Source organism: Lissotriton helveticus, chromosome 3_2, assembly GCF_964261635.1.
Source record: "Lissotriton helveticus chromosome 3_2, aLisHel1.1, whole genome shotgun sequence".
NCBI lineage: Eukaryota > Metazoa > Chordata > Amphibia > Caudata > Salamandridae > Lissotriton > Lissotriton helveticus.
The window spans coordinates 128,893,611-128,916,878 of record NC_136062.1 but is presented as its reverse complement, the minus strand read 5'-3'; the positions used below and the strand labels follow the sequence as shown (position 1 = coordinate 128,916,878).

The 23,268-nt window shown below is 47.7% G+C and overlaps 1 protein-coding gene across 2 annotated transcripts in view; it reads right to left on the bottom strand.

Annotated features, from left to right (window-relative positions):
• MCEE (methylmalonyl-CoA epimerase) overlaps positions 1–23,268 on the bottom strand; it is a 261,825-nt gene that overhangs the window by 190,459 nt on the left and 48,098 nt on the right. For both annotated transcript variants that reach the window (XM_078684921.1, XM_078684920.1), the window contains exon 2: positions 11,039–11,379. In XM_078684921.1, the coding sequence (XP_078541047.1) occupies positions 11,039–11,379 (341 nt within the window). The remainder of the gene's footprint in view (positions 1–11,038; positions 11,380–23,268) is intronic.

Sequence of the window (23,268 nt, the reverse complement as noted above, 5' to 3'; positions counted from 1 at the left end):
TGGGATGGTCTTAGCCATTCTTCTTCTGTTCTGTCTATGTATACAGTGTGCTCCTGCAATATGTGGCCTCTGTGTTACATCATGTGTAAGGAAGCCTGTGTCAAGACATGAGCTCAGCACTAGAATGATGTTGCAGCAACATCTCAATGACTTTAGGAATATAGATCTGGACTCAGATTGACATGAGGATAGATTAATTGCCTATGTAAGGGCAAAAGGAGGGTCTGTGGTTCTGAAAAATCTGGATTCATATTATAGTATTGGACTCGAGAATAAAAACTTCGTCGAAATAGGACGAATTTGGTATCAAAAGACCGAGAATGGGAGGAGGAGCTTGGCGGGCATCCGAGATGGCCGCTTGAGCACAGCGCTCTCCGGACCCTCGCCGCTCCCGGCATTTTATCCTGACTGAATCCTGATTTCCTGCAAGAATTCATGTGGAGGACGTTTGGCTGATGACCCTGGCACTTTTCAGAAATCGATTTGGACATTGGATTCCTGAGATATGGTGATCTGAACTTTTGGGCTCCGCCCTTGAGGTGCGCCCGGGACGGGGTGCGGTTCTGTGGCCGTCCTGGAATTGAACAACAGCGGCAGGAGAACTAGCCTTGTGGGTCCCCCTCCTAAGTTTCGGTTTCGATTCTGTTTCGACTTGGGCCGACAGTGTGCGTGTCGTGCAGGGGCTGATACTTGGAGGCAGATCGGCTGTTGGGCCTTCCTGTGGACTATTTGCTGGTTTGGCGACCTCTACCCGAGTGGTGCCCTTTTTGGAACCTTTGGTCCTGCGATTTGGGTGTCGGGCCCGTTGACCCTGGTGGCTCGCCTTGTGACGCATCTTCAAAATGGCGGGCAGAGGGGACAGGGAGACGCGCAAGACGAAAACACCTCTGCGCGGAGCTCCGGTTCAATCAAATGTTATGGACCGCTATACCCATTCTAAGGGGTCCCCCGGAGCTGCCCTGCCTGGTCCTATTACAGCGTCCGATCGAGTTTTGGAGGAGTCGGCGGAGCCCTCCCTGCAGGACATTATGGGCGCCATTTCGGGCGTGAGGGAATCCATCGGCCTACAGTACGAGGCCTTGGCCCATAAACTTGACACTGTGGCTATTGAAGTGAATCTGATTCGTGCTGATCTCGGCAAGACGAATGAAAGGGTACAATCACTGGATATTAAATCATCCAGCCTCACGAAGGACGTATCGGAGCTCCAGACGGAGGTTGGGAATCTCCGTCGGGTGAACGACTTCATGACCCGACGCCTGGAAGATTTTGAAAATAGGGCACGTCGCTGCAATGTCCGTCTGGTTGGTGTACCGGAGAACCCAGAACCCCACTCGGTGGATCTCCTGGTTGAAGATCTGGTCTTGAACCATCTTGCCCCTTCTGGTCTTACTAAGTTTTTCACAGTGGAACGTGCACATCGTGTTCCGGGGGGCAAAGGTAAGCCGGGAGCCCCGCCGAGACCTATTGTGGCGAAGCTTTTCCACTATAGAGACCGGGACGCTATCCTGCAGGCTTCGCGGGTGAAGGGCCCGGTGGCCTTTGAAAATGCCACGGTGAACTTTTACCCGGACTTTTCCCAACAAGTTCAGAGACAACGGATGGAATTTCGTGGTGCCAAGAAACGTCTTCGGGACCGGGGCCTACGCTATGCTATGCTCTTTCCCACCAGGCTTCGGGTCGAGTATAACGAGCGTACCCTTTTCTTTGATCGACCAGATGTTGTTAATGACTGGCTGGACTCCTTGCCTGACCGTCCTCCTGAGACTGAGCCCGCCGCTCACCCTGGTGGTGCCGAAGGTGGTGCGGAGATCTGACTGTTCGGCTCTCATGTCTTACTTTGAATACGTTTTCAGGAGTGTTGGCCGGCGTTCCTCTACAGCATAATTATTTTGCCTTTAGTTTGTTCCTTTTAGTTCTTGGTGTGGTCGGGGGGCGGGTGGAACGGGGGCCTTTCCTCCTCCGGGGTCTTTGTGTAGAATAGGGGTTCTAGGGCGACAGGCACACTGCAGGTTGGGGTGGCTCTTTAGCTTTTTGCAGGGGTGCAGGGTGGGGGGTGTTCCTTTTCAGTTTGGGGGAGGGGGGTTGGGAAGTTCTTTCTTTTCTGTGTGTTGTTTTCAAGGCGGATTGCTCCTGTGTTTGCTGCTGTTTTTGATGTCGTGCTCATGGACGTGGGGTCTTGGCTCGGGTGGATGGGATGGGGGTAGAGGGTTAAAATTCGTTTCCTGGAACGTTAACGGTCTGGGAGATCGTTTTAAGCGCAGTGTAGTTTTGAAATGTATACGACGTTTATCACCGGACATTGTTTTCCTGCAAGAAACTCATTTGATTGGAAATGTTTGTTATGCAATGAATAGGTGGGGCTACCGCCTTGTGGCACACTCGGGGTTTAACTCTGGTTCCAGGGGTGTGGGTATCCTTGTTCGAACCTCCCTCCCCCTGGCAATTGATGAGGTGATTCAAGATGACCGAGGGAGGTATGCGGTCTTGGTGGGTAGATATGAGGGCCGCACCCTATCTCTCTTCAATGTTTATGTCCCCCCGGGTTTGCAGACTTCTACTTTCACTGATTTGGGCCGCGTCTTGTTAGATCTCCCTAATAGTACTCTCTTCCTGGCCGGTGATTTTAATTCGGTGCTTTCCGGCCTTCGCGATCGCCATCCCCCTAGGGATACTCCGGCTGCTCAGCAGTGGTTGGGTGGGTTTCTAGATACCTTTGGCCTTGTGGACTGCTGGCGACTGTTGCATCCCACTCAGCTTCAATACACATTCCACTCTGGGGCACATGGCAGTTTGTCTCGGCTGGATTACTTCCTGATGCCCGCGGCCCAGTCGTCGGCGGTCAGTGAGATTTTGCATTTGCCAAGGGGTATCTCTGACCACTCGCCGCTCTGGCTTCGTTTTGAGGTTGGGGTAGAGGCAGCGGGCCGAGTAGCTCCCATTAACCCATGGTACCTTTCCTCCCCTGAGACCCGTAGCCTCTTGCTCAAGTCCATGGATGCGTATTTCCTGGACAACGAGGGGTCGGTCTCTTCGGCTGTGTCCCTGTGGGAAGCCTTTAAAACGGTGATTCGTGGACAGGCCCTTTCCTTGATTGTTGAAGCTAAGAAAGCCGGGAAGAGGGAGGTGGTAGACCTTGAGGGGGAGATTTCGGCTTTGGAGGACGAACTGGACTCTGGTGTCACGCCTGAGAAACTTCACGCCCTGGGTTTGAAACAATTTGCCTATAAATCCCTGGTCACGGACGCTGCAAAGGTGATGTTTCGAGAACAACAAGGCAGGTTATATGATGTGGGTGATAAAGCGGGTAAACTCCTAGCGTGGTTGGACAAGAAAGAAAGAGTTAATCGTGTGGTGCCCGTGATTCAGTCTGCGAGTGGTGAGAATGTGACTGACCCGATTGCCATTGTTGACCGTTTTGCCGAATACTTCCGTGTTGTGTATGCTCCCGTGTCTGTGAGGGATGTGGCTGATTCTCGCCTTCTGTTGCGTGATATAACTCTGCCCTGTGTCTCCGACTTGGACCGTATTGCTTTGGATTCCCCTTTTACGGCTGATGAGATAGCTACTGCTATCCGTTCGCTCCGCTCGGGCAAAGCATTGGGCCCGAACGGGTTGCCTATTGAGTTGTACAAGTTACGTCCCGATAAGATGGCGCCGTATCTCCGCGATATGTTTTTAGAATCCCGAGAGCGGAACATCCTTCCCTACGATCAGCGTCTGGCGACGATAGTCGTCATCCCCAAAGATGGTAAACCGCGGGACCTTTGTTCCTCATATAGGCCTATATCCCTGTTAAATGTTGAACCCAAGGTTTTGGCGAAACTTTTGGCGTCCCGTCTTCTGTCGGTTCTTGGTGACCTGGTCCATCCAGATCAATCTGGCTTTATCCCGCATCGCAACACTGCTTTGAATCTACGTCGCCTTCACGGCGTGATAGCGAGGGCGGGGCTGTTGACGGAACCGGCCATTTTGGCGTCTTTGGATGCCTCTATGGCCTTCGATACTGTGGAGTGGCCCTATTTATGGGCGACTCTTGAGAAATTCGGATTCGGGTGCGAGTTTATTAGCTGGATTAAATTGTTGTACGCGGAACCTCTGGCGCAAGTTGTGGTGAATGGTAGGGTGTCGGCTCCCTTCTCCTTGGGCAGGGGCACCCGCCAGGGTTGCCCCTTGTCTCCGCTGCTGTTTGCACTCGCTCTTGAACCATTGGCGGCCTGGCTTCGGTGGGAACCGTCCCTTAAAGGGATTCGTTGGGCCCCGGACTTTGAAGACCGTGTCTCGCTTTATGCGGACGATATCCTCTTGTATCTTACCTCCCCTCGTAAGTCTTTATCTGTTTTATTTGACGTTCTCGCGTCCTTTGGTGCTAACTCGGGCCTTGTAATTAACTGGACCAAGTCCTGTGTATATGTTTTATCTGGTGTCTTGCCTCCGTTGCCGAGTAGACTTCCCATTCAGGTGGCCCAGGATGGCTTCAAATACTTGGGGATTTTTGTTACTTTGGACTCGTCCCTTCGCTTTGATCGTAATCTCCTTCCCCCGTTGCTTAGACTACGTTTGGACGTTGCCCGCTGGCGTAAACTTCCCTTATCTCCTCTGGGTCGGGCGGCCCTGTTTAAAATGATGTCATTGCCGCGATTTCTCTACGCTCTCCAGAACTTTTATGATCCTATCCCTAAGACCTATTTTCGGGAGATTGAGAGTCTTCAGAGACAGCTTATTTGGGATGGGCGTCCGCGCATTGCTCTCGCGAAACTTTCCATCCCGTGGTATGACGGGGGCATGGCGCTCCCCGACGTTAAGAGATATTATTGGGCCTCCCACCTGTCTGCTATCAATCACGTTATGTTTTCGCCGGGTCGTAATCCGGCGTTCGAGATGGATAAACTTCAGCTTCCGGGAGGTGACATTAACAGAGTGCTTTACTCTCGCTCCGCTGGGCGCCATCTTGTGGGACCTACATTGACTGCTTTGACTGTGTGGCGCGCTGCGAATGTGAGCTTGGGCTGGGAAGATCGCTTGACGTTGGCGACACCGCTTTATGCTTCGGAACGTCTGGGCGGTCTCTGGTCTACCAAGGGTTTCGACCGTTGGGATGTGATTGGGATTTGTAAGGTGGGGGATGTGTACTCTAAGGGTTCTGGGCGGTCGTTTCAGGCCCTCCAGGCTGACTATGGCCTGAATGGTCGGGAATTCTTTCGTTATCTACAGGTCAGACACGCCCTTGCTTCGGTATTTGCTCCTGGTGAGATTCCGCCTGATTCTTCCCCCCTTGAAGACCGTATCCTTGACGGGCATCTTCCTGATAGCACTATCTCCCTGATCTATAAAAAGTTGATTAATAATCGGGCCGACCTACTGGTCCGACTTCGGGAAGCGTGGGTGGGCGATGGGTTGGAACTTGATGATGAGGACTGGCAATCGGCCCTCTCCTCCCCGAAGGAGGTGGCTATTCCGGCTCGTCTCCGTCTGGTTCAACTTAAGATCCTTCATCGGGTGTACGTTACGGGACCGCGTCTGGTGGTGATGGGCTTTTCCTCCGACGGGTTATGCAAGCGTGGCTGTGGTTTGAGTGCAACTTTTTTGAATATTCTTTGGGAGTGCCCGATGGTGGCTGCTTATTGGACGGCTGTGCTTGAAGTGATGGCTGTGGTGACAGGTGTGTCCTTGCGTCCGGAACCTCGTCGCTGTCTTTTGAATGTTTGGGAACCCACCGACTATTCGGTGGCCCAGACCAGATGGGCCACCCTGGGTTATATGGTTGCGAAGCGGGATATCGCGCAACTCTGGGGGGCCTCTAGGCCCCCTGACGTCTCGAAATGGGAGGATAATATGGACTGGTCCATGTTCCGTGAGAAGACTGTCTATGTGGCCAGGGGCAGACCCAGGGCGTGGACGAAGGTTTGGGGTCAATGGAATGACTACCGTGGCGACATTTGTACTCCTCCCCTTGTAGGCACTGCTGAGATTACCCTGTCTCCCTAGGCGAGCGTTCCTGGAACCTTTCATATAGGGGTTGTGCTGGTGTTTCCGGTTCTCCCCTCTGATCTCCTCGCCCCCCCCCCCCCCCGATCTCCTTGGAGCTTGGAGCTCCGTTTATGTTCTCCTGCTGCTATACCCCCTTTACGTCCTTTGGGCTGACTGACAGTACTATACTTTCGCCTTTTTGTGTGCTTGTTCTTTCATATAAAATAAAATCTGTTTTGTCCTGTATTTCGTGGGGAGTATTGCATGGTTGGTCGATTGTTGCCTCTGCGGGCAGGTATCTTGTATTTCGACTCCTCTTTAGCGGCCAGCCCGTGTGGTTGTAGGCCCATCCTTGTATTTTCTTGCTTACTCCAATAAAGATTTAAAAAAAAAAAAAAAAAAAAAAAAAATATGAATAAATACAGAAGGAAATGACAAAAAAATAAATACCATAAAACCGGGTGCGCTAACTATAAAAAAAAAAAAAAAAAGACCGAGAATGACGAGTACATCAAGTACATGTATTTTCGGCATATTCGAGTGACGATTTCACCTCGAAATCGTCATTTACCTTCTAAACCCTTAGCTGCATGTTGCCCTCTACATAGGCCTTAATCCAGTTGAATTTGATTCCACAAGGACACATACTCCTTAATCGACTTCTCCCTGACCCCAGTACAAGTTAGAACCATTGCCCCAGGCCGAACTCGTTAGGTCAGTTCCCTCCCAGTGGCCGAGCAAGATAGCATCTAGGCCCAACCGGCCATAAAGCCATTTCAGCGCGCACACCTGCCATATCTCGCTCACATCTTTCTCCACTCCTTTTCCTCACTTATTTTATGATGGGGAGGTGACCATTTTTATTAGGGGTCCAGCGATATCTGATGAAATGTTGGGCCTTGCCGGATGATTTGTTATGAGCAGCACGACGTGAAATATGTACATGTCATCATGACTCTGCTTTTCTTCTGTAATCAGTAACCATAAATGAAATACCGCGAATCCAAGGAATGTTTTGCCCAAGGGTGAAAATTGTGTATAAGAAGAGAAACCTAACTTTGTGAAAGTGTGCAGTCTCCTGAATATACTGGTATTGTACTTCTAGGACCCTGTCACCTTGGTTGCAGCCAATAAACGAATCTTTGACTTCACCTGGAAGACTCTGAAGTTTCTGTAGGTCTGACTCAGGAGAACCCGAGGTCTCTGGGTGTTGATCCCCTGGCACCGCTGGGTTACCGGTTCTGTAGGTTCTGTACCGGTTCTTAAAAACCCAGTACCTCAACACTGGCTTCTGGTAGCAGCCAGGATACAATTCAAATCTATGTGCCTGGCTCAGAAGGCCCTTCGCAAGACAGGCCTATCCATAAGGTTTCCCTTGGCCATTCCCTACTCTCCTTCTAGAGCCCTACGATCCAGCGTGTTGCACCTGGCCACTACGACCAAATTAAACAAAGCCCGCTGGGGTGGTCGCTCATTTTCGCACAATGCCGCCAGAATGTGGAACTCCCTTCCGCTTGCCCTGAGAGAGAACAACAATCTGCTGACTTTCAGGAGACAACTAAAAACTCATCTGTTTGCAAAAGCTTATTAGCGCCCTATCCTGTTGTCAGAACGGTCCTGGCTAAAGCGCTGCGAGGCCTCTGGGTAGTTACGCGCTATACAAGTTTAATTTTCATTTCATTTAATTCATTTCGTTTCATTGCGAATCTTACCGTTACTAATTCAAATTGTATTAGCGTTGGCTTATTTGCAATGCAAACTTTATCTCAATAAGTTGCTGTAACAAGCTGCAAGTCCGTTACGGAAGCCCATTAATTTGCTAATTATATTCCACATAAGGTTGCAAGACCATAAAGTGGAGTTTTCAGGATTTTGAATAGTTTCTTGTTTGAAAATGTTACTCTCTCCTGCGCACCCGACTCCTGTACTAAGGTTACGAGTGACCTGGCACCCGCCTTTCAGAGGTTCTTGCATCCACCCAAGTCTGGCCTGGCACTGGTGCGTCACAGCCTGGCACACACCAGATGATGATCTCCGCACCTCCTTCTAGACCCCAGCTCACTACTGTTTGCAGTCTGTCACTCACTCCTCACCTCCCTGGCACTCACCCTTCACCCCTCAGGCCTGGCAGTCACTCCTCGCATTTGGCACTCACCCTTCTCCCTCTCTGGCACTCAGCATTGACTCTCCGTGACACTCAACTGTCACCTCCCTGACACTCACCCTCCACCCTCCTGGTACTCATACTTCCCTCCCTGGCACATTGTAATGACGTGTTTCTCCGTATGTTTTGGTGCTTCTGTCAGTCACCAGGTCATTACTTACCACACCCTTTCTCAGGTTACAGAAAGACACCACATTTCACAATACTTACCCAAGAAAGGAATAAACACTGACAACATAAAAGACCATTGCTGAGGAGCTCGCAAATAACAACAAGTCACAACACCTCCTAATCTAAGAGGGTACACAGCGCATGCTCCTCCTAGCAATGTAATTTAGACATCCCTGATGGGAAGCATTTCCCTTCCGTATCAACAATTACCCATTAGAGGGGAATCGCCAATCCCTCTGTAAGTACTTGGTAAAAAAGGGGTCTCAACCATCCCTCACAAGGAATACCAACAAATTATATGCTTTATTACATGATAATAGGATGACAAAAGAAAGAAATAACTAAACATCACAGTAAACATTAGCAGCAATCATAGATATACATAGAGCCTGAAAATAAAAGCATAGTTAGATAAAGTTAGATATACATCGAACACCTCACCATAATCTTAGGCGTCTTGTCATCTGAAGAAGGGTCCGTCTCTCTTTGCCTCACTGGTTGGTTCCGGACTCTCTGTTGCACACACTCACGACTGCACGTCTGCATTGTGATGTATCATCAGACCGCCAAAACACCAGACCAGCATCTCAGCTCAGCATATCAGCATCTCTCAGCATCTCAGAAGCTCTCTGCCTCTCAGAAACTCTCTATCTGCCTGCATCTCTGAATCTCTGAATCTGAGCATCTCTCGGACCCCCTTTCTCTAATATAGAACTCTATCCTCTATCGAAGCTTCAGGAAGAACCCGCCTACCTTTCTCACAAGATTCCTGTACTTTTCCACACCAAGCACCCAACAGCAGCTGGCCAAGCTTCTGTTCTGGCGCCAATGCGAAGAAGGCACATTCCTCCTGATAAGAACTGGTCTGCTCTGGTTCACTGCCGGTGAACAACACATGTAATCTCAAATATCACCTCTCACCTACAGAGGCTCAGAAGATGGCTGCAGTTTAGAATATGGAGTTGCTCAAGCATAGGCCTCTACTACTTGGAAAGCAGAATGATATTATACCCTGTCAAAGCCAATAGGCTAAAGTCATAATTCACCTAACTCACATAACACTATGCACTTAATCCCTCAGTATCCACTATGGAGCACATGTGTGCACCATCACCAACAACTCAGCACCTCGGTCTCCCACACCTTCTATTCTTTGTCAAGATTATTGTAATGCAAGACCATCCTACATTAAGGCTACAGTAACCTAGCACACTAAAATCAGTACACAATGGTGGTGATCGAAGGTCATCAAAGATCATCAGACCACTAAAGTGGCTCATGCACTACACACATATCCTTCACCTCCCTAACTCTCACCCATGTCCCTCCTGGCATTCACTACTCGCCCCCTTGGCGCTCACCCGTCACATCCTTGGCACTAGCCCTTCACCCCCCTGGCCTGGCATCTAAGCTTAACCCCTTGCACTCACCCTTCCCCTCCCTGGCACTCACCTTTGACCCTCCTGACTCTTACATCTCACCTCCATGGCACTCAACCTTCACATCCGTGGCACTAGCCCTTCACCCCCCTGGCCTGGCAGCTACCCCTTACCCCTGGCACTCATACTTCCCCTCCCTGGCACTCACCCTTGACCCTTCTGACTCTTACGTCTCATCTCCCCTGCACTCACTCCTCACCTCTCTGGCACTCACCCTTCACCCCCATGGCCTGACAGTCACCCCTGACCCTAATGGCATTCACTCCTCACCTCCCTACCAATCACCCTTGACCCTCCTGGCACCTCCTGGTTTCCCCCAAGTACAAAAAATAACAAGCATTGGCATAGCTAATAGGACTCGTCTTTGGGACCTTATAAGTGTTTAGCCACGCAACAGTTGATGTACTAAATACTAAGAAGGTCCCAAAAGCGAGAACGATTGGCTATGCCAATGCTTGTTTCCTCTTGCACCCAACGCCATTTAGAAACTAGGACAAAGAGCTGAAAATAATAACTTGTTTACTACATTGCTAAGTTCTCTATGACCAGACTGTAAACTCAGGGAAGAGAACCTGAGGTTTCCAAAGACAACCTTGATAATATAGTCCTTCCTCATAGGATACCACTGGTGTCTTCCCGCATATGTGTGGGATTGCATCCCAGCCCTAGAAGGTGCAAGAACCTAGCTTGTCCTGGTGATCATCATTTTAATTTCTACATTCTATGATGTATTGTTTTTGAAACAGGTACTTGTAACTGAGCGTTTAGTTCATGAGTGATTACTAAATCTGCCATTCAAATCAACTACAATGCCCAGAAATCACTGAGTGCTTGACTTGGATACCTCAGGAGAATGAAGAGTACACATTGAGTAACTAAGGCTCTTTAATGCCAGTGGTGTACAACAGTGCATTCATGGACATTGGCGAGTAAACACTTACTTCTTGATGACCCAGAGAAAATGCCTCACATATTTCTTTAAATATATGTTACAGAAAAGCTGAGAGGAGTTTGAAGAGATTTGTTTAAAGAAAAAAGCAAAGTGGAGTGCTACGCAAGTGCTATAGATTCACAAGAGAATGCAATTAGCAAATATTAATGTGATAGACACTGGGTGAGACTTGTATTTGGCCTGAAAGTCAAATAGACATTTCTAAAAATTTGTAGCAAATTATAAAGATATAATGTCTGCTTTCTATAACCATCAATGCAGTATCCTTGGTCACATTTCGTTACAGCCAGAGCTATTTTGAGTTGATTAACAAATTATTAATCATAAAAGCAAACTCTGTACCTCAATGCAGATATGATGCATTCCCCCGGTCTTGTTTTTTCGCAAGAAACCCGCAATAGGGCTGTCCGTCCCGAGTGGATGGAGAAGTTCCAGCTTTGTGTTTCCCAGCTCGACAAAAACAGTGTAGACGCCATGTTCTGGGAGAGGCACCGTCTCGCTCACCTGGGCCCCCAGGACGTCCTGGTACAGAGTCCTAGCCTTCTCCAGGTCAGGTACTGCGATGGCAACATGGTTGAGTCGACCCAGTTTCCACAAAGAGGCAGGAAGCTTCTGACCCAAGGGCAGACATGAGGAGAAGGTACGTATTGTTGGCACCGCCCTTTGTGCTCTCATAAGGCACCCTGAAAAATCAAATTGTACTTTGAAAAGACTCTCCTGAAACTCAAAGCTTCTTACTTCCATTTCTAACCTGGCCTGTAGGGGCCCTACTTACTGTACTGGGAATTGTTAGCAGCATGTGGTGGAGGGAAAAACATTACACATGGCATTAAAAGCCTTGCGCCTGCTCTTACTAAATTGCTAATAATACTTTATCAGAAACATTCTGATTTAATGCTGGAAAGGTTAAAGTAGTATCACCATCATGATTTATCATGCCTGGCTATTGAAGGTGACTTAACAGGGAATGGATCTTAATTTTAAGCCTCAGCTGAGCTACAAAATATCAAACAAAACATTTGCATAATTATGTGAGCGGATTTAATAAATGAAGCTAAAAATATATCCCTGAGTTGCATAGGCTGTCTGAATTTTCCAGTTGTAAACACTGTCATTACAAAGAAGCTGAGTGCACGCACATTCACAGTGGGTCTCGCTCTGTATTAGCTGACCGAATCATTTATGGAATCCCATTACAATGATACCTGTCTGCAGTCATTGCCAACATAACAATGGTTCCTCATGTACAAGAAGTCAAAGAAATCGATTTGGCGAGGACTGTGTGGGGACATATGCAGAAATAATTATCAGTACAGCCATAAACAATCAACAATAATGTGGCAACTACATCTCACTTTGATAACTATTAGACCTCACAATCATAAGCTTTGGAAAAAGGAGTGGCGTTTTAGGTCTGGATTAACAATGCAGCTCGCATGTGACATTATGTAAACAACATCAAAAAGGGTATCTTTTGCTTTAAGCCAAATGTTATACTTAACACAGCATGACTGTGATCAAGGCTGAAGGACTCATCCTATTTATTGTTAAACGTATCGAAACAGGCAGTGGGGTCAACATATTTATTGTGAAAATCATTTCTTAATGTCGATAGGCATTAAAGGTAAAGTTTGTAGATAAGTATTTTGTTACAGGTTATGATATTAGTAGAACACAGTTTTGGTTTATCCCTTTACAAACCCATGAGGTAGAAGCTTGCACATTAGAATCCTTATTGAGCCATTTTCGGAAGGCGTGTTGTGGTATTTATAAGCTGAAAGTAGAACCTTTGTGAACTAACGTTCCTAGAGAGGAATGTCATGATTCCAATGTGGGCTGGAGGTGGCAGCAGAAAAAATCAATGTGGATTGGGTCCTGCATGACTGATTTAAAATAAATATCTGGATACCATCCTGCCTTCTGGTGGTGGTCACTTCGACGTGGAGAGGGGTATTGGTGGCCGGATATGGACAAAAAGGTTGAAAGGGAGTGTTTTGAGTGTGTCAACGGTGACACGATTTTAAAATGTGGGACTCAACCCATGATGGTGCGTGCACTTCCTTTGGGTCCATGGGTTGATATTGCATTGGATATAGGTGGGCCTATATGGATTTCTTAATCGGACAAGTAAGTCATAACTTGTATGGAAATGTACTCCTGTTGGCTAGAAGTGAATGTTGTGAATTTAGTGGAGACAATGGATTTTATCAATTTTCTTGACGTAGGAAAACAGATTTTTATCATCCCGAATCAAATGGCAGTATAGAACGCTTCAATAAATTTGTGAAGAAATCTATACAACATTCTTTGGCGTATGGTTTGAATTAAATGTGTATGTGTATGTGTGTGGCACACAGCAGCTGTAATGAGCGCCGGCGCAAGGGAAAGGGGAGGAGTGAGCCATATCTCTGAAAAAATGGCGCTCTCCTGCTCCCTCCCTGTCGCGCAGAGCTACACTGTTATGAGAGACGCTACATAAAACAAATTAAATACATGTGAGAGCGGCTATGGAGAGATGAGGGGCAGTGTTGAAGGGTGATAGTGAGGGAAACATTGAAGAGCCCCAACAAGATTGGCGTATCCTGGTGCACTGTAAGGTCATCATTTACTGTGCTCTAAATGCCAATATAATTGAATATATAATAAAATGTGTTGTAGAATGCACACTTTATGTAATTTGTTCTAAATTTTCTTGGATAGAGAACACCCTTTTCCCATGTCCCCTTTGTAGTGGTCAGGCTTCCTTACTGCGTTGGCTCGCAACACACCGTACAGGGGATGGACAAAGTGCCAGGGCTGCTTTGGGTTCCCAGTTCAGACTTATGTCACACCAAATTAAAAGTGCCCCATTCAGCAAATGAGATAACAAGCAGTGGCAAAGCCAATAGGTCTTGTCTTTGGGAAATCTTTGCTAGGACTGCTTTGGGTTCCCAGTTCTTCCATGTCTGGCACCAAATTAAAATACCCCATTTAGCAAATGAGATATCTATACAAGGATTAGCAAAGCTACTGGGTTTTGCTTTGGGACCTCTTAGGTTTGTGAATTGTTTTAGCGATGCTTTTCAGCATCACTAACATACTATAGTGTCACCCAAAAAAATAAAGTTGGATGAATGCATCAAAATCTTACGCCTCCCCAAGGGAGGCACAACAAGGAGACATATCTTTATTTCTCCCTGTTTTTCCTCTTTCTATATGTGCAGCACACATAGAAAAATGATTGTTTTGTGCAGAAAGGTACACTGATGCCAGTGTGGGATTTATTCTAGATTACACTCAGGGGGCATCTTAGAGATGCCACCTAAAAAACAACAGGCCTCTGGTGGGTTCCCTGACTGGTAGACACCAGCCTGCTTTCACAAGACACATTTCTGGACCCCTGGGGTGGGAGCCTTCGCTCTCTGAGGCCAGAAACAAAGTTTTTCCAGGACGGAGGTGTTCACACCTCCCCCAGGTCAGGAAGAGCCATCTGTGGCAGGGGAGCTTCAAAGGCCTTGCCGTCTTTGCAACGCCACCCCCAGCCTCTCCTGCTATCAGTAGCAGGACCCCTTCCTGCCTCCCCTCCGCAAAATTAGGACAGCCTAGAAGATGTGCCCCCCTCTGCCAACCCCACTCCTCAGGTGGGGGAAGGCGAGGTGAAGCCCACTCTTCAGTGCCTGCCTTCTTGCAGGTGGTGGGCCCTCTCCAATCAGGGTTAGGGATTGTGGCCACTCCCCCACGTGGGGTGAGCACACCAAGGGTGCAGTCACTCTAAGGTCAGTAGCCTATTTGTTACTAGTCCGAGACCCCTAACACGCCCCCTGAATACTGTGAGGACAAAAGAAGATGCACAGCAGAGAACTGACTTGGCCCCAGCCCTACCAGCCCATCTGGAGTTTCCAGAGGTCCTGCGCCAGAAGTCATCTTGTCCTGCAGCCAGAGACCTCCAGAACCCCTGGGAGGTCTGACTGCCTTCAACAAAGGATATCCTGTGAACAGCCACTCTGTTCAAAAGAATCCCCAAAGAAAGAATCTGAGCCTGCTGAAGACAAAGAAACCCAATGCCTGGAACCACCACTCCACCCGTCCCCCACCAGTCCCAGCAGGACTCCATAGTCCAAATCCTCCGTGGGTTGATCCCTCCAGGACTCCCTGACATTGCCTGCAGCCTCTGTACGGAGACCCATCCAACCTTGAGTGGCCTGGTAAGGTGAAATTTCAACTTCAAAAGGTACGCCTGCATCCGGCCGCCCTGCACCCTGGCGAAGAGGACCTGAGGTGGACCTACGTCTCTGAGCCCTCAAACTTACCTGCCCAGCTGTTGGTTCGTCCTGGAAGACTTCTTTGACCAAGCCTGCAGCTAAAAAACAAAACAGGCAATCTTCATAGGATTGCATTGGGCTCCCGACCCCTCCTAACCACTCTGCACTCGGCCGCCCCGGCACCGCTCGTGTTGTGGACTTAGTGCTGACCCGGGACACCCTTAGCCCTGACCTTAACCTTAGGAGCTTGGCTCCCAAGACAGAGTAGCCTGCCCGTGAACAGCCACCAACCAAAGGCCCCCCTAGCCCAATAGGCTAACATTGGGCATCAGCACTCTGCACCCAGCTGCCCGCGTGCCGCTGAGGGTGCTTTTTGAGTGCATCCTCGACCCTGGGGGATTCCTTGTTCTAGCCCCTGAAACTCAACCCTCAAGACCGATTACTTACCTGCAAACTGATAACCACATTTTCCTCCATAGGATTGCATAGACTGTCTTTCTCTGAAAAAGTTCTGTGTTCAGTTATGTTTGTATGGAAACCTAAGTAACTGTGTTTTTAATGTAAAGCGTTTTACTTACCTTTGTCTAGGAAATGTCCCAGTGTGATATCTACGCATATCACACTAAGTAGAAAAAGTAACCTAAAAAGTATTAACAAAGTAATCCAAAAGTAAGTGCAGCTTTTTTTAAGCATTTTACCAACCTGTAACAAAGTCAAATTCATTCAGCTTGCATTTTCTTATAAACCTGTCTGTAAAATTACAATTTTATGGCAAGACCGGAGGCTCCTATTATGCTTTCTTATCTTGCAATTTATTCCATAGCAGCCAAGATAAGTGCAAGAAACTACAGTTCCCAGAGGGGCAGGCAACAACTGGGCCATGGGAATGAGAAAAAACGAGATAACAGTAACCAATCAGCAGTCACATATTAGATAAGAGGACACACTGACTGCGCAGCTTCCTCTTTTCTTGCTGCTCGCAGTCAGATAAGTGTTCCCTTATCTATGCTCGCTTTATTATTGTTAATATTTGGTTCTTGTTGTTTATTTACCAGCTTATTGTGTTGTTTCTACAATTCTGCTACCTCGTTTTGCGCTCTTGCGCCCCTGGGTTCACGCTAGTCGCGTGTTTTGTTTCCCGTCCGGTTCTGTTTCCCGACTCTTCTGTCCCCCAGTCCCGCCCTTTCCGTTGGTTTCTCCCTGCTCGCGGTGCTCGCGCTCCTCGCGCCGGCTCTTACCGCTTCAGGAGCTTTCTGCCTCCTCCATCCACCGCTTTCAAAAGCGGTCGCATTTGTGCTCGACGGAGCTCTTCCTTCCTGCTGCCTTTCTCCTCGCTCCGCGTCCTGAGGACGTCCCGCCCTGGTGCACGCCCCTACCACGCCTCCCTCTTTGGAGTTAACCATTTCCTCCCTCCTTCTTCATTATGGAGCATGACAGTTCCTCAGAGGAAAATCCCTCTCACATGGATGATGGGTCTCTAAAAAAGGACCTTCATAGATTTATTAATACTTCTGTCGAACAGGCAGTTGAAGTCTCAATGAAAAGGATGTCAAAAAACATGGAAAATACTATGGTCAGCATGTTGTCCAAGGTTTTGGCCCAATCTGCGGGGGATAGCAGAAAGCGTAAGGTGGAACACTCTGCTACTGTGCATAAGCCTAAAAAGGCATCAACTTTGGTTAGCGAGTCTTACTCGCATTTGGATGAGGACGAGGTGCCTCCCAGGCCTCCTGCTAAGGAGGGGTTTGTCGGTTCAGAGGGCAAGCGAAAGCAAAAATCCAAGCACACAGAGTCTCCTACTAAGAAATTAGTAATTTCCACCATCTTGGACACGGATGATGACATGCCTGACGCTGACGACTTGTGCGACATCTTTGACGTCACAGACCCCCCCCCCCCCAAAATACCCCAAAGTGATTCTTTTAATTTTGACCCCGTGTATGACTCGGAAGGTCACCCCATGTTTGATCCGTCCTCCATCCGTCATCCCAACTCAACTGAGTGGTTCCCCTCTCATCACGTTGGTGAATACATTTCTGCCCGCCTTCGTCTCCCCCTAGAGGCGGCTGTGCGTTCCAGGTTAAAATCTGAATGTCCCAAACCTGCCCTTCCTGACAAAATCACCCTTGTCCCTTCCATCGACCAACCTCTCCTTACTTTCTTTTCTAAATTTGGTAAAGACCCTCGGCGCGGGGTAGACAAGGCATGGTCCACATGCCAGGACAAGCTGCTGGACATTGTTGGTCCCTTGGCCCGTATCTTCGACATGGCAGAGTCTGCCCGTCTTGAGGGTACTGATCTTTCAGCGGATGACATCTCCATGTGGGTTCAGCGAGCCTTCTGCCTTTTGGGCAATGCAAACGCAGCGATTACCCATGAAAGACGTAAAGGTCTTTTGATCAAGTTGGACCCCAAGTTGGCTAACCTCGCTCCTATGGACCCCGGATCTAAGGCAAATGGCCTCCTCTTTGGGGAGAATTTGGTTCGCGACATCAGCCGCTTTGTCTCTACCTTTGCCTCTCTGGACAAGGCCCAGCAATCCATCAAAAAGACTTTCGCCCCTCGGGTTTTTGGACGGGCCGGACGAGGAAGGGGTCGCTCTTCCGGCTGTCCCTACAATCAAGGCTCCAGAGGTTCCCACGACACCTCCAAAGAATACAAGCCGCAGTTCTATCCACAACGTGGACGTGGTTTCCGCGGCAGGGGACACAAAGGTTATCGCAACTCCAACCACAATCAACAAGGTAAGCCTTTCTTCTTCCCCTCCTGTAGGGGGTCGTTTAAAACTGTTTCTTCCAAAATGGCATTCCATAAGTGTAGACCCGTGGGTCCTCAACACCATTCAAGGCTATCTTATAGAATTTTACTCTCCTCCTGTCCAGACCTCTTTCCCTCCTCCTCTAGTGTTCTCTTCCCACATGGCAAACCTCATCTCCACCGAGATACAGTCCTTGCTACAGAAAAATGCCATCAGGATTTCTCACTTCGACTCTACCGGCTTTTTAAGCTCCATTTTTCTAGTTCAGAAGAAAAACAAGAAATTACGCACCGTCATAAACCTGAAATGGTTCAACCACTTTGTGGTGTATCGTCATTTCAAAATGGAAACGATCCTTCATCTGAGGGATACCCTTCGACCAAACGATTGGATGGTTCGTTTGGACCTCCAGGATGCCTATCTTACAGTCCCTATCCACCAGTCTCACTGGAAGTTCCTTCAGTTCCAGTGGTCAGGAGTGACCTATTGTTTCACCTCTCTTCCCTTTGGTCTCTCTTCCGCACCATGGTGCTTCACCAAACTTCTGAAGCCGGTGGTTGCTTTTCTGCGCTCTCTTGGGATCAGACTCATAATATACTTAGACGATATTCTTATCCTGAATTTGGACAAACAGGGTCTCCTTACAGATCTCCAGACCACTCAGTCTCTTCTTCTGGACTTGGGTTTCCTGATAAATCTCGAGAAGTCTTCTTTGATCCCCTCTCAGAACATGGAATTTCTGGGCTTCCTTGTGGACTCGGTGGCGGCGTCTTTACGCCTTCCCCTTTCCAAAATTTCCAAAATCAAGGCGGAGATTGCCTCTGTGCTCCATCTTTCTGTCATCTCCCTCAGATCTCTGGCCAGGATTGTCGGTCTACTTTCCTCTTCCATCCAAGCGATTTTTCCAGGCCCCCTGCACTATCGGGCCCTCCAGCGCCTAAAGATCAGACACCTTCGTCAAGGTTTAGCTTATTCAGACGTTCTCGCTCTCGACCAAGAGTCCCGCACGGAACTGCAATGGTGGATAGACCATTTAGATGCGTGGAACGGGCGCACTATCTTCGCCACATCCCCAGATCTTGTTTTAGAATCCGATGCCAGTCTCTCGGGTTGGGGCGCCCGCTGTGGTCCAGTCTCAACTGGAGGAGCATGGTCCAGAGAGGAGTCCAGTCTGCACATAAATTGTTTAGAGATGCTTGCTGGTTCCTTTGCGATCAAAAGTCTTTCCAAAGACAGGATCCGTTGTTCCATACTCCTACGTATGGACAATGTTTCTGCGGTTCGATACATCAATCATCTCGGCGGCACCAAGTCCAAGCCTCTAGCAGATTTAGCGAAGAGTCTATGGGAATACTGTCTGGCCCATCATCTCTCCTTGACAGCGGAATACCTTCCAGGCAACCTCAATTCTGTGGCGGATTGGCACTCGCGGTTCCTGCGCGATTCCAGCGATTGGAGGCTTTGTCCCTCCGTCTTCCATTCTCTTTCTCTTTTGTGGGGTCCCTTTTCCATCGATCTCTTTGCTTCTCGCCTCAATTCCCATTTGCCCCAATTTTTCAGCTGGCGTCCAGACCCCCTAGCTCTGGCCACGGATGCCTTCCTCCAGGATTGGTCTCTTCACCTCTCTTATGCCTTTCCTCCTTTCATTATGATCAACCGTGTGCTGGCGCAAGTCCGCCGCCAGGAGACTTCTCTTGTTCTGATAGTTCCCTTCTGGCAAGCTCAAATCTGGTTTCCGGTTCTTCTAGAAATGGCAATGGATTTTCCTGTACTTCTGCCGTCCTTCGACGATCTTCTGCTCAACCCTCGGGGCGAGCGTCACAGCCTGATCTTGGATTCCTCCCTCACTCTGTCGGCTTGGAAAGTTTCCGGCCTTCCCCTCCTAACATCCTCATTTCACAAGAGGCTGCTCACTTTATCGACCAGGCCTGGGCTCCAGGCACTTCCAAAGCATACAAATCCGCCTGGTCTCTTTGGGCAAGCTGGTGTCTGGAAAGGTCTCTCGATCCCTTTTCAGCCCCTCTAGGTTTGGTTATCAATTTCCTGGCCTCTCAGGCCAGTGCTGGGAAGGCCTATCGCACTGTCAACCTCTACCGCTCTGCCATTTCCCTCAACCACGACCAAATTGACGGAAAGCCTGTAGGCGCTCATCCTCTGGTTTGTCGCCTCCTCAAAGGTGTTCGATGCTCTAAACCACCGTTGGCTAAGTATACCTCTTTGTGGGATGTTTCTGTGGTTCTTAAACTGTTTTTAAACTGGCCCTCTAATTCTGATTTGTCTCTCAAAATGTTATCGGACAAACTTACCATGTTACTTTGTGTAGTTTCTATCAAAAGGGTTTCTGATGTTAGAGCTTTGGATGTTTCTTCTCGTCAATTTTCCCCTACAGGTGTGCTGTTCCAGATTCGCAGACGCACGAAGACTAACTTAGACTCTGTTTTTTATCCTTATTTTCCTGATCAACCTCAACTTTGTGTGGGTCACTGTTTAAAGATGTATGAGCAAAGGACCGCTGATCTCAGAACGCCCTCTTGTTCCCAACTCCTCATTTCCTTTCGCAAACCACACCTTCCTGTTTCCTCCCCGACCCTCGCCAGGTGGGTTCGCTGGGTTATGTCCCTTGCCGGTATTGATGTCTCTGTTTTCGGAGCACATTCGGCTCGAGGAGCCATGGCTTCTAAGGCCTTTTGGTCTGGCTCCCGTTTAGAGGACATACTGAGATCAGCAGATTGGTCCAATGACAGTATTTTCCGAATGTTCTACTGTAAACCTATTCATTCTGTTGCTTCTGATGTTGTTAATCTGCTTTGAACAAGCATAATAGGAGCCTCCGGTCTTGCCATAAAATGTAGATTTTCCTAGTTATTATGACGGAAAGTCTTAATTTTATTAAAGACACGGAGGCGAGTATTATCCCGCCGCTACACTATTAACATGTGTTCTCCCTCCCTACAGCGAATCCGGCCTTACCGCCTGCCTCATCATAGAGGATCTACTCTCCAGCGGTTCCGTTCATCTCCTGATTGGATGTCCCCTCCGGTCCTTCCAGCTCCTTCGGCTCATTTCCTTGGACTTTGGCTCTGGATTCCACTGATTAAGGATTTCTGCTCCTGGACTTTGGCGTTCTTTCTGGTTATGGCTATTTTTTCTTTATTTTCTATTGTTATCTGACTGTCTCTCAGCGAAAAGAGGAAGCTGCGCAGTCAGTGTGTCCTCTTATCTAATATGTGACTGCTGATTGGTTACTGTTATCTCGTTTTTTCTCATTCCCATGGCCCAGTTGTTGCCTGGCCCTCTGGGAACTGTAGTTTCTTGCACTTATCTTGGCTGCTATGGAATAAATTGCAAGATAAGAAAGCATAATACTCGCCTCCGTGTCTTTAATAAAATTAAGACTTTCCGTCATAATAACTAGGAAAATCTACATTTTACTTTCCATTACCAAGTCCTGCTTGGTTCTAAAAATAAAATACAATACAAGAAGTGTTTTTATACAAACAATTGGTCGGAGTTCCTTCTTTGAGTGTGTGCTATCATTTCTTGCCTGAGTGTGTACAATAAATGCTCACCACTTCCCTGCGATAAAGCATTACTGCTCGCCCACACTACCACAAATAGAGTGTAAGGTATTATCTACTTTTACCTTTGTAAGCCTTTGGGGATCCACTGTACTCTGTATATACTATACCAAAGTAAGGTATAGTGTACACAGAGCCAGCTTCCTACACTGAGTTGATACATTTGCAATTCTCAATGTTAACTATCTTGAGTGGTAATTACACAAACTACTAATAGAATAGTTATATCTCATTCATCTGATACTGCTTAAAGCATCTGCAAAACCAACATAACTGGGTTGTATTCGGTGTATATATTCACTTTTGTGTGCTATGTCTAGATAAAATAACAGGAAATAAGAGGTATCTAATGCTGGCTTCATGACATGTTGCGTGAAGCACATACAAAATGTAGGACTACAATTTTGCATTGACCGTGGGGCACAGAATTATATAATCAATAGTGCTCCCCAAAACATGGGGTCTCCTGTCATAGAATTTAAACCCAAATCTTATGTTCAGAAATGGTTTGCAAAAGGGAGGAGAAGTGCTGATGAAAGAAACTGCATGGCTCAGAGACAAATGGCTTATGTTTCCACTTATAAGCGTATTTGGGACATTCTGTGATTGAAAAAATATCCCACATTGTAAATGTATTTTGATATCAATAACTCATATATCAAACCTCAAATAAACGTGTATCTATTGGTTGCATTAAATAACGTTCTAATCTGTAACTGGTCAGTGAAATAGCAAATATACTAAAAATTGGTATGTTTTGCTCTTTTTAGGCGCACCTCTGACTCCGCCCACTGACCCAATCCTCTGGTTATTCCCGCCCCCTGATGCTCCGCCCACAGTTCCCCTACTTTTTTTCCCCACTTCAACCACTGGGTTCATCAGATAACCTCCGGCTGCCCAAGTGCAGGTGTAAAGATCCGCCTTCACAACGGGCCCCTGGAGGACAAGGGCTCGGAAGTGCTTACAGCTCTGAACATATCGCTGGACAATGACATCACGTGTGCATGCACACGCACGAACACGCACGCACACATAGTGCGCCAGCTGATAAAATAAACTTCCGTAAGTGAGCGAGAGGTGGTGTCCTGTAGCACTGTCCTCGGGCACGCCGTCTCTTTGACTGATTGTTCCGCGTTGTTTGTAATTCCCTGTGCCTAAAAAAATTGAATTCCATTATCCTGATCTCGGGGAAAGCGCTGTGAAGTTCTAGAGCCATATTCGCGCTGTATAAAACTGCAAAAAAACCTTTAAAATTAGATCGTTATGACAGCCCTCTGATAAGGAAAAAACCCGGATTGTGTTTTTTCTGTAAAACATTATCTTAGTTTGCGCCTTCCACCACTGAATCGTTAAAGTGCATGAGTTGAATATGAACACGCACTGACTTAAGGAGATATGATCAGTTGGAGAACGGTCATGAGTGTCAATGAATGATACTCAGTGGCAGTCCGCCAATCGTCTTCTGCAGTTCCCAGCATTTTGAAAGTATGCAGTGCAGTCTTTTATGTTTGGGGATTTAAACAAACATATGTATGGAGGGATGATAGTATTCACGGGACTACTCATTGTGACTTCCGTTTTCGAGTAGCGCCTCTTGCTGCAGTTTGCGCTTTCAGACTCTACTATACAATCAAAAACGTGTTCAATAAATGCCCTTTTAAAATGCATGTTTTTTCTAACCAGGACACGTGAATCCATACTTTGATAGTTTGCAGTCGTAATGTTATATGATTCTGTTGATGATACAATTAACTGGACCTTGGGATGTTGCGTGGTGTTCGTTCGTAGTGTGTGTTTTTTAAGAAATACCCAGTTTGTTTCCTGCCTTGAAATCCTCTCTGTGGACTCTGTGGCCTTATAAAAGTACACCAAAGTTAGAACAAGCTCTTCTAGCTAGAATGTATACTTTTCAATACACAGTGCAAACGGTGCCAGCAAGGATGAAGGTGCGGATTGTTCTGAGACGCTGCGAACCGTGCCGGCAAGGATGAAGGT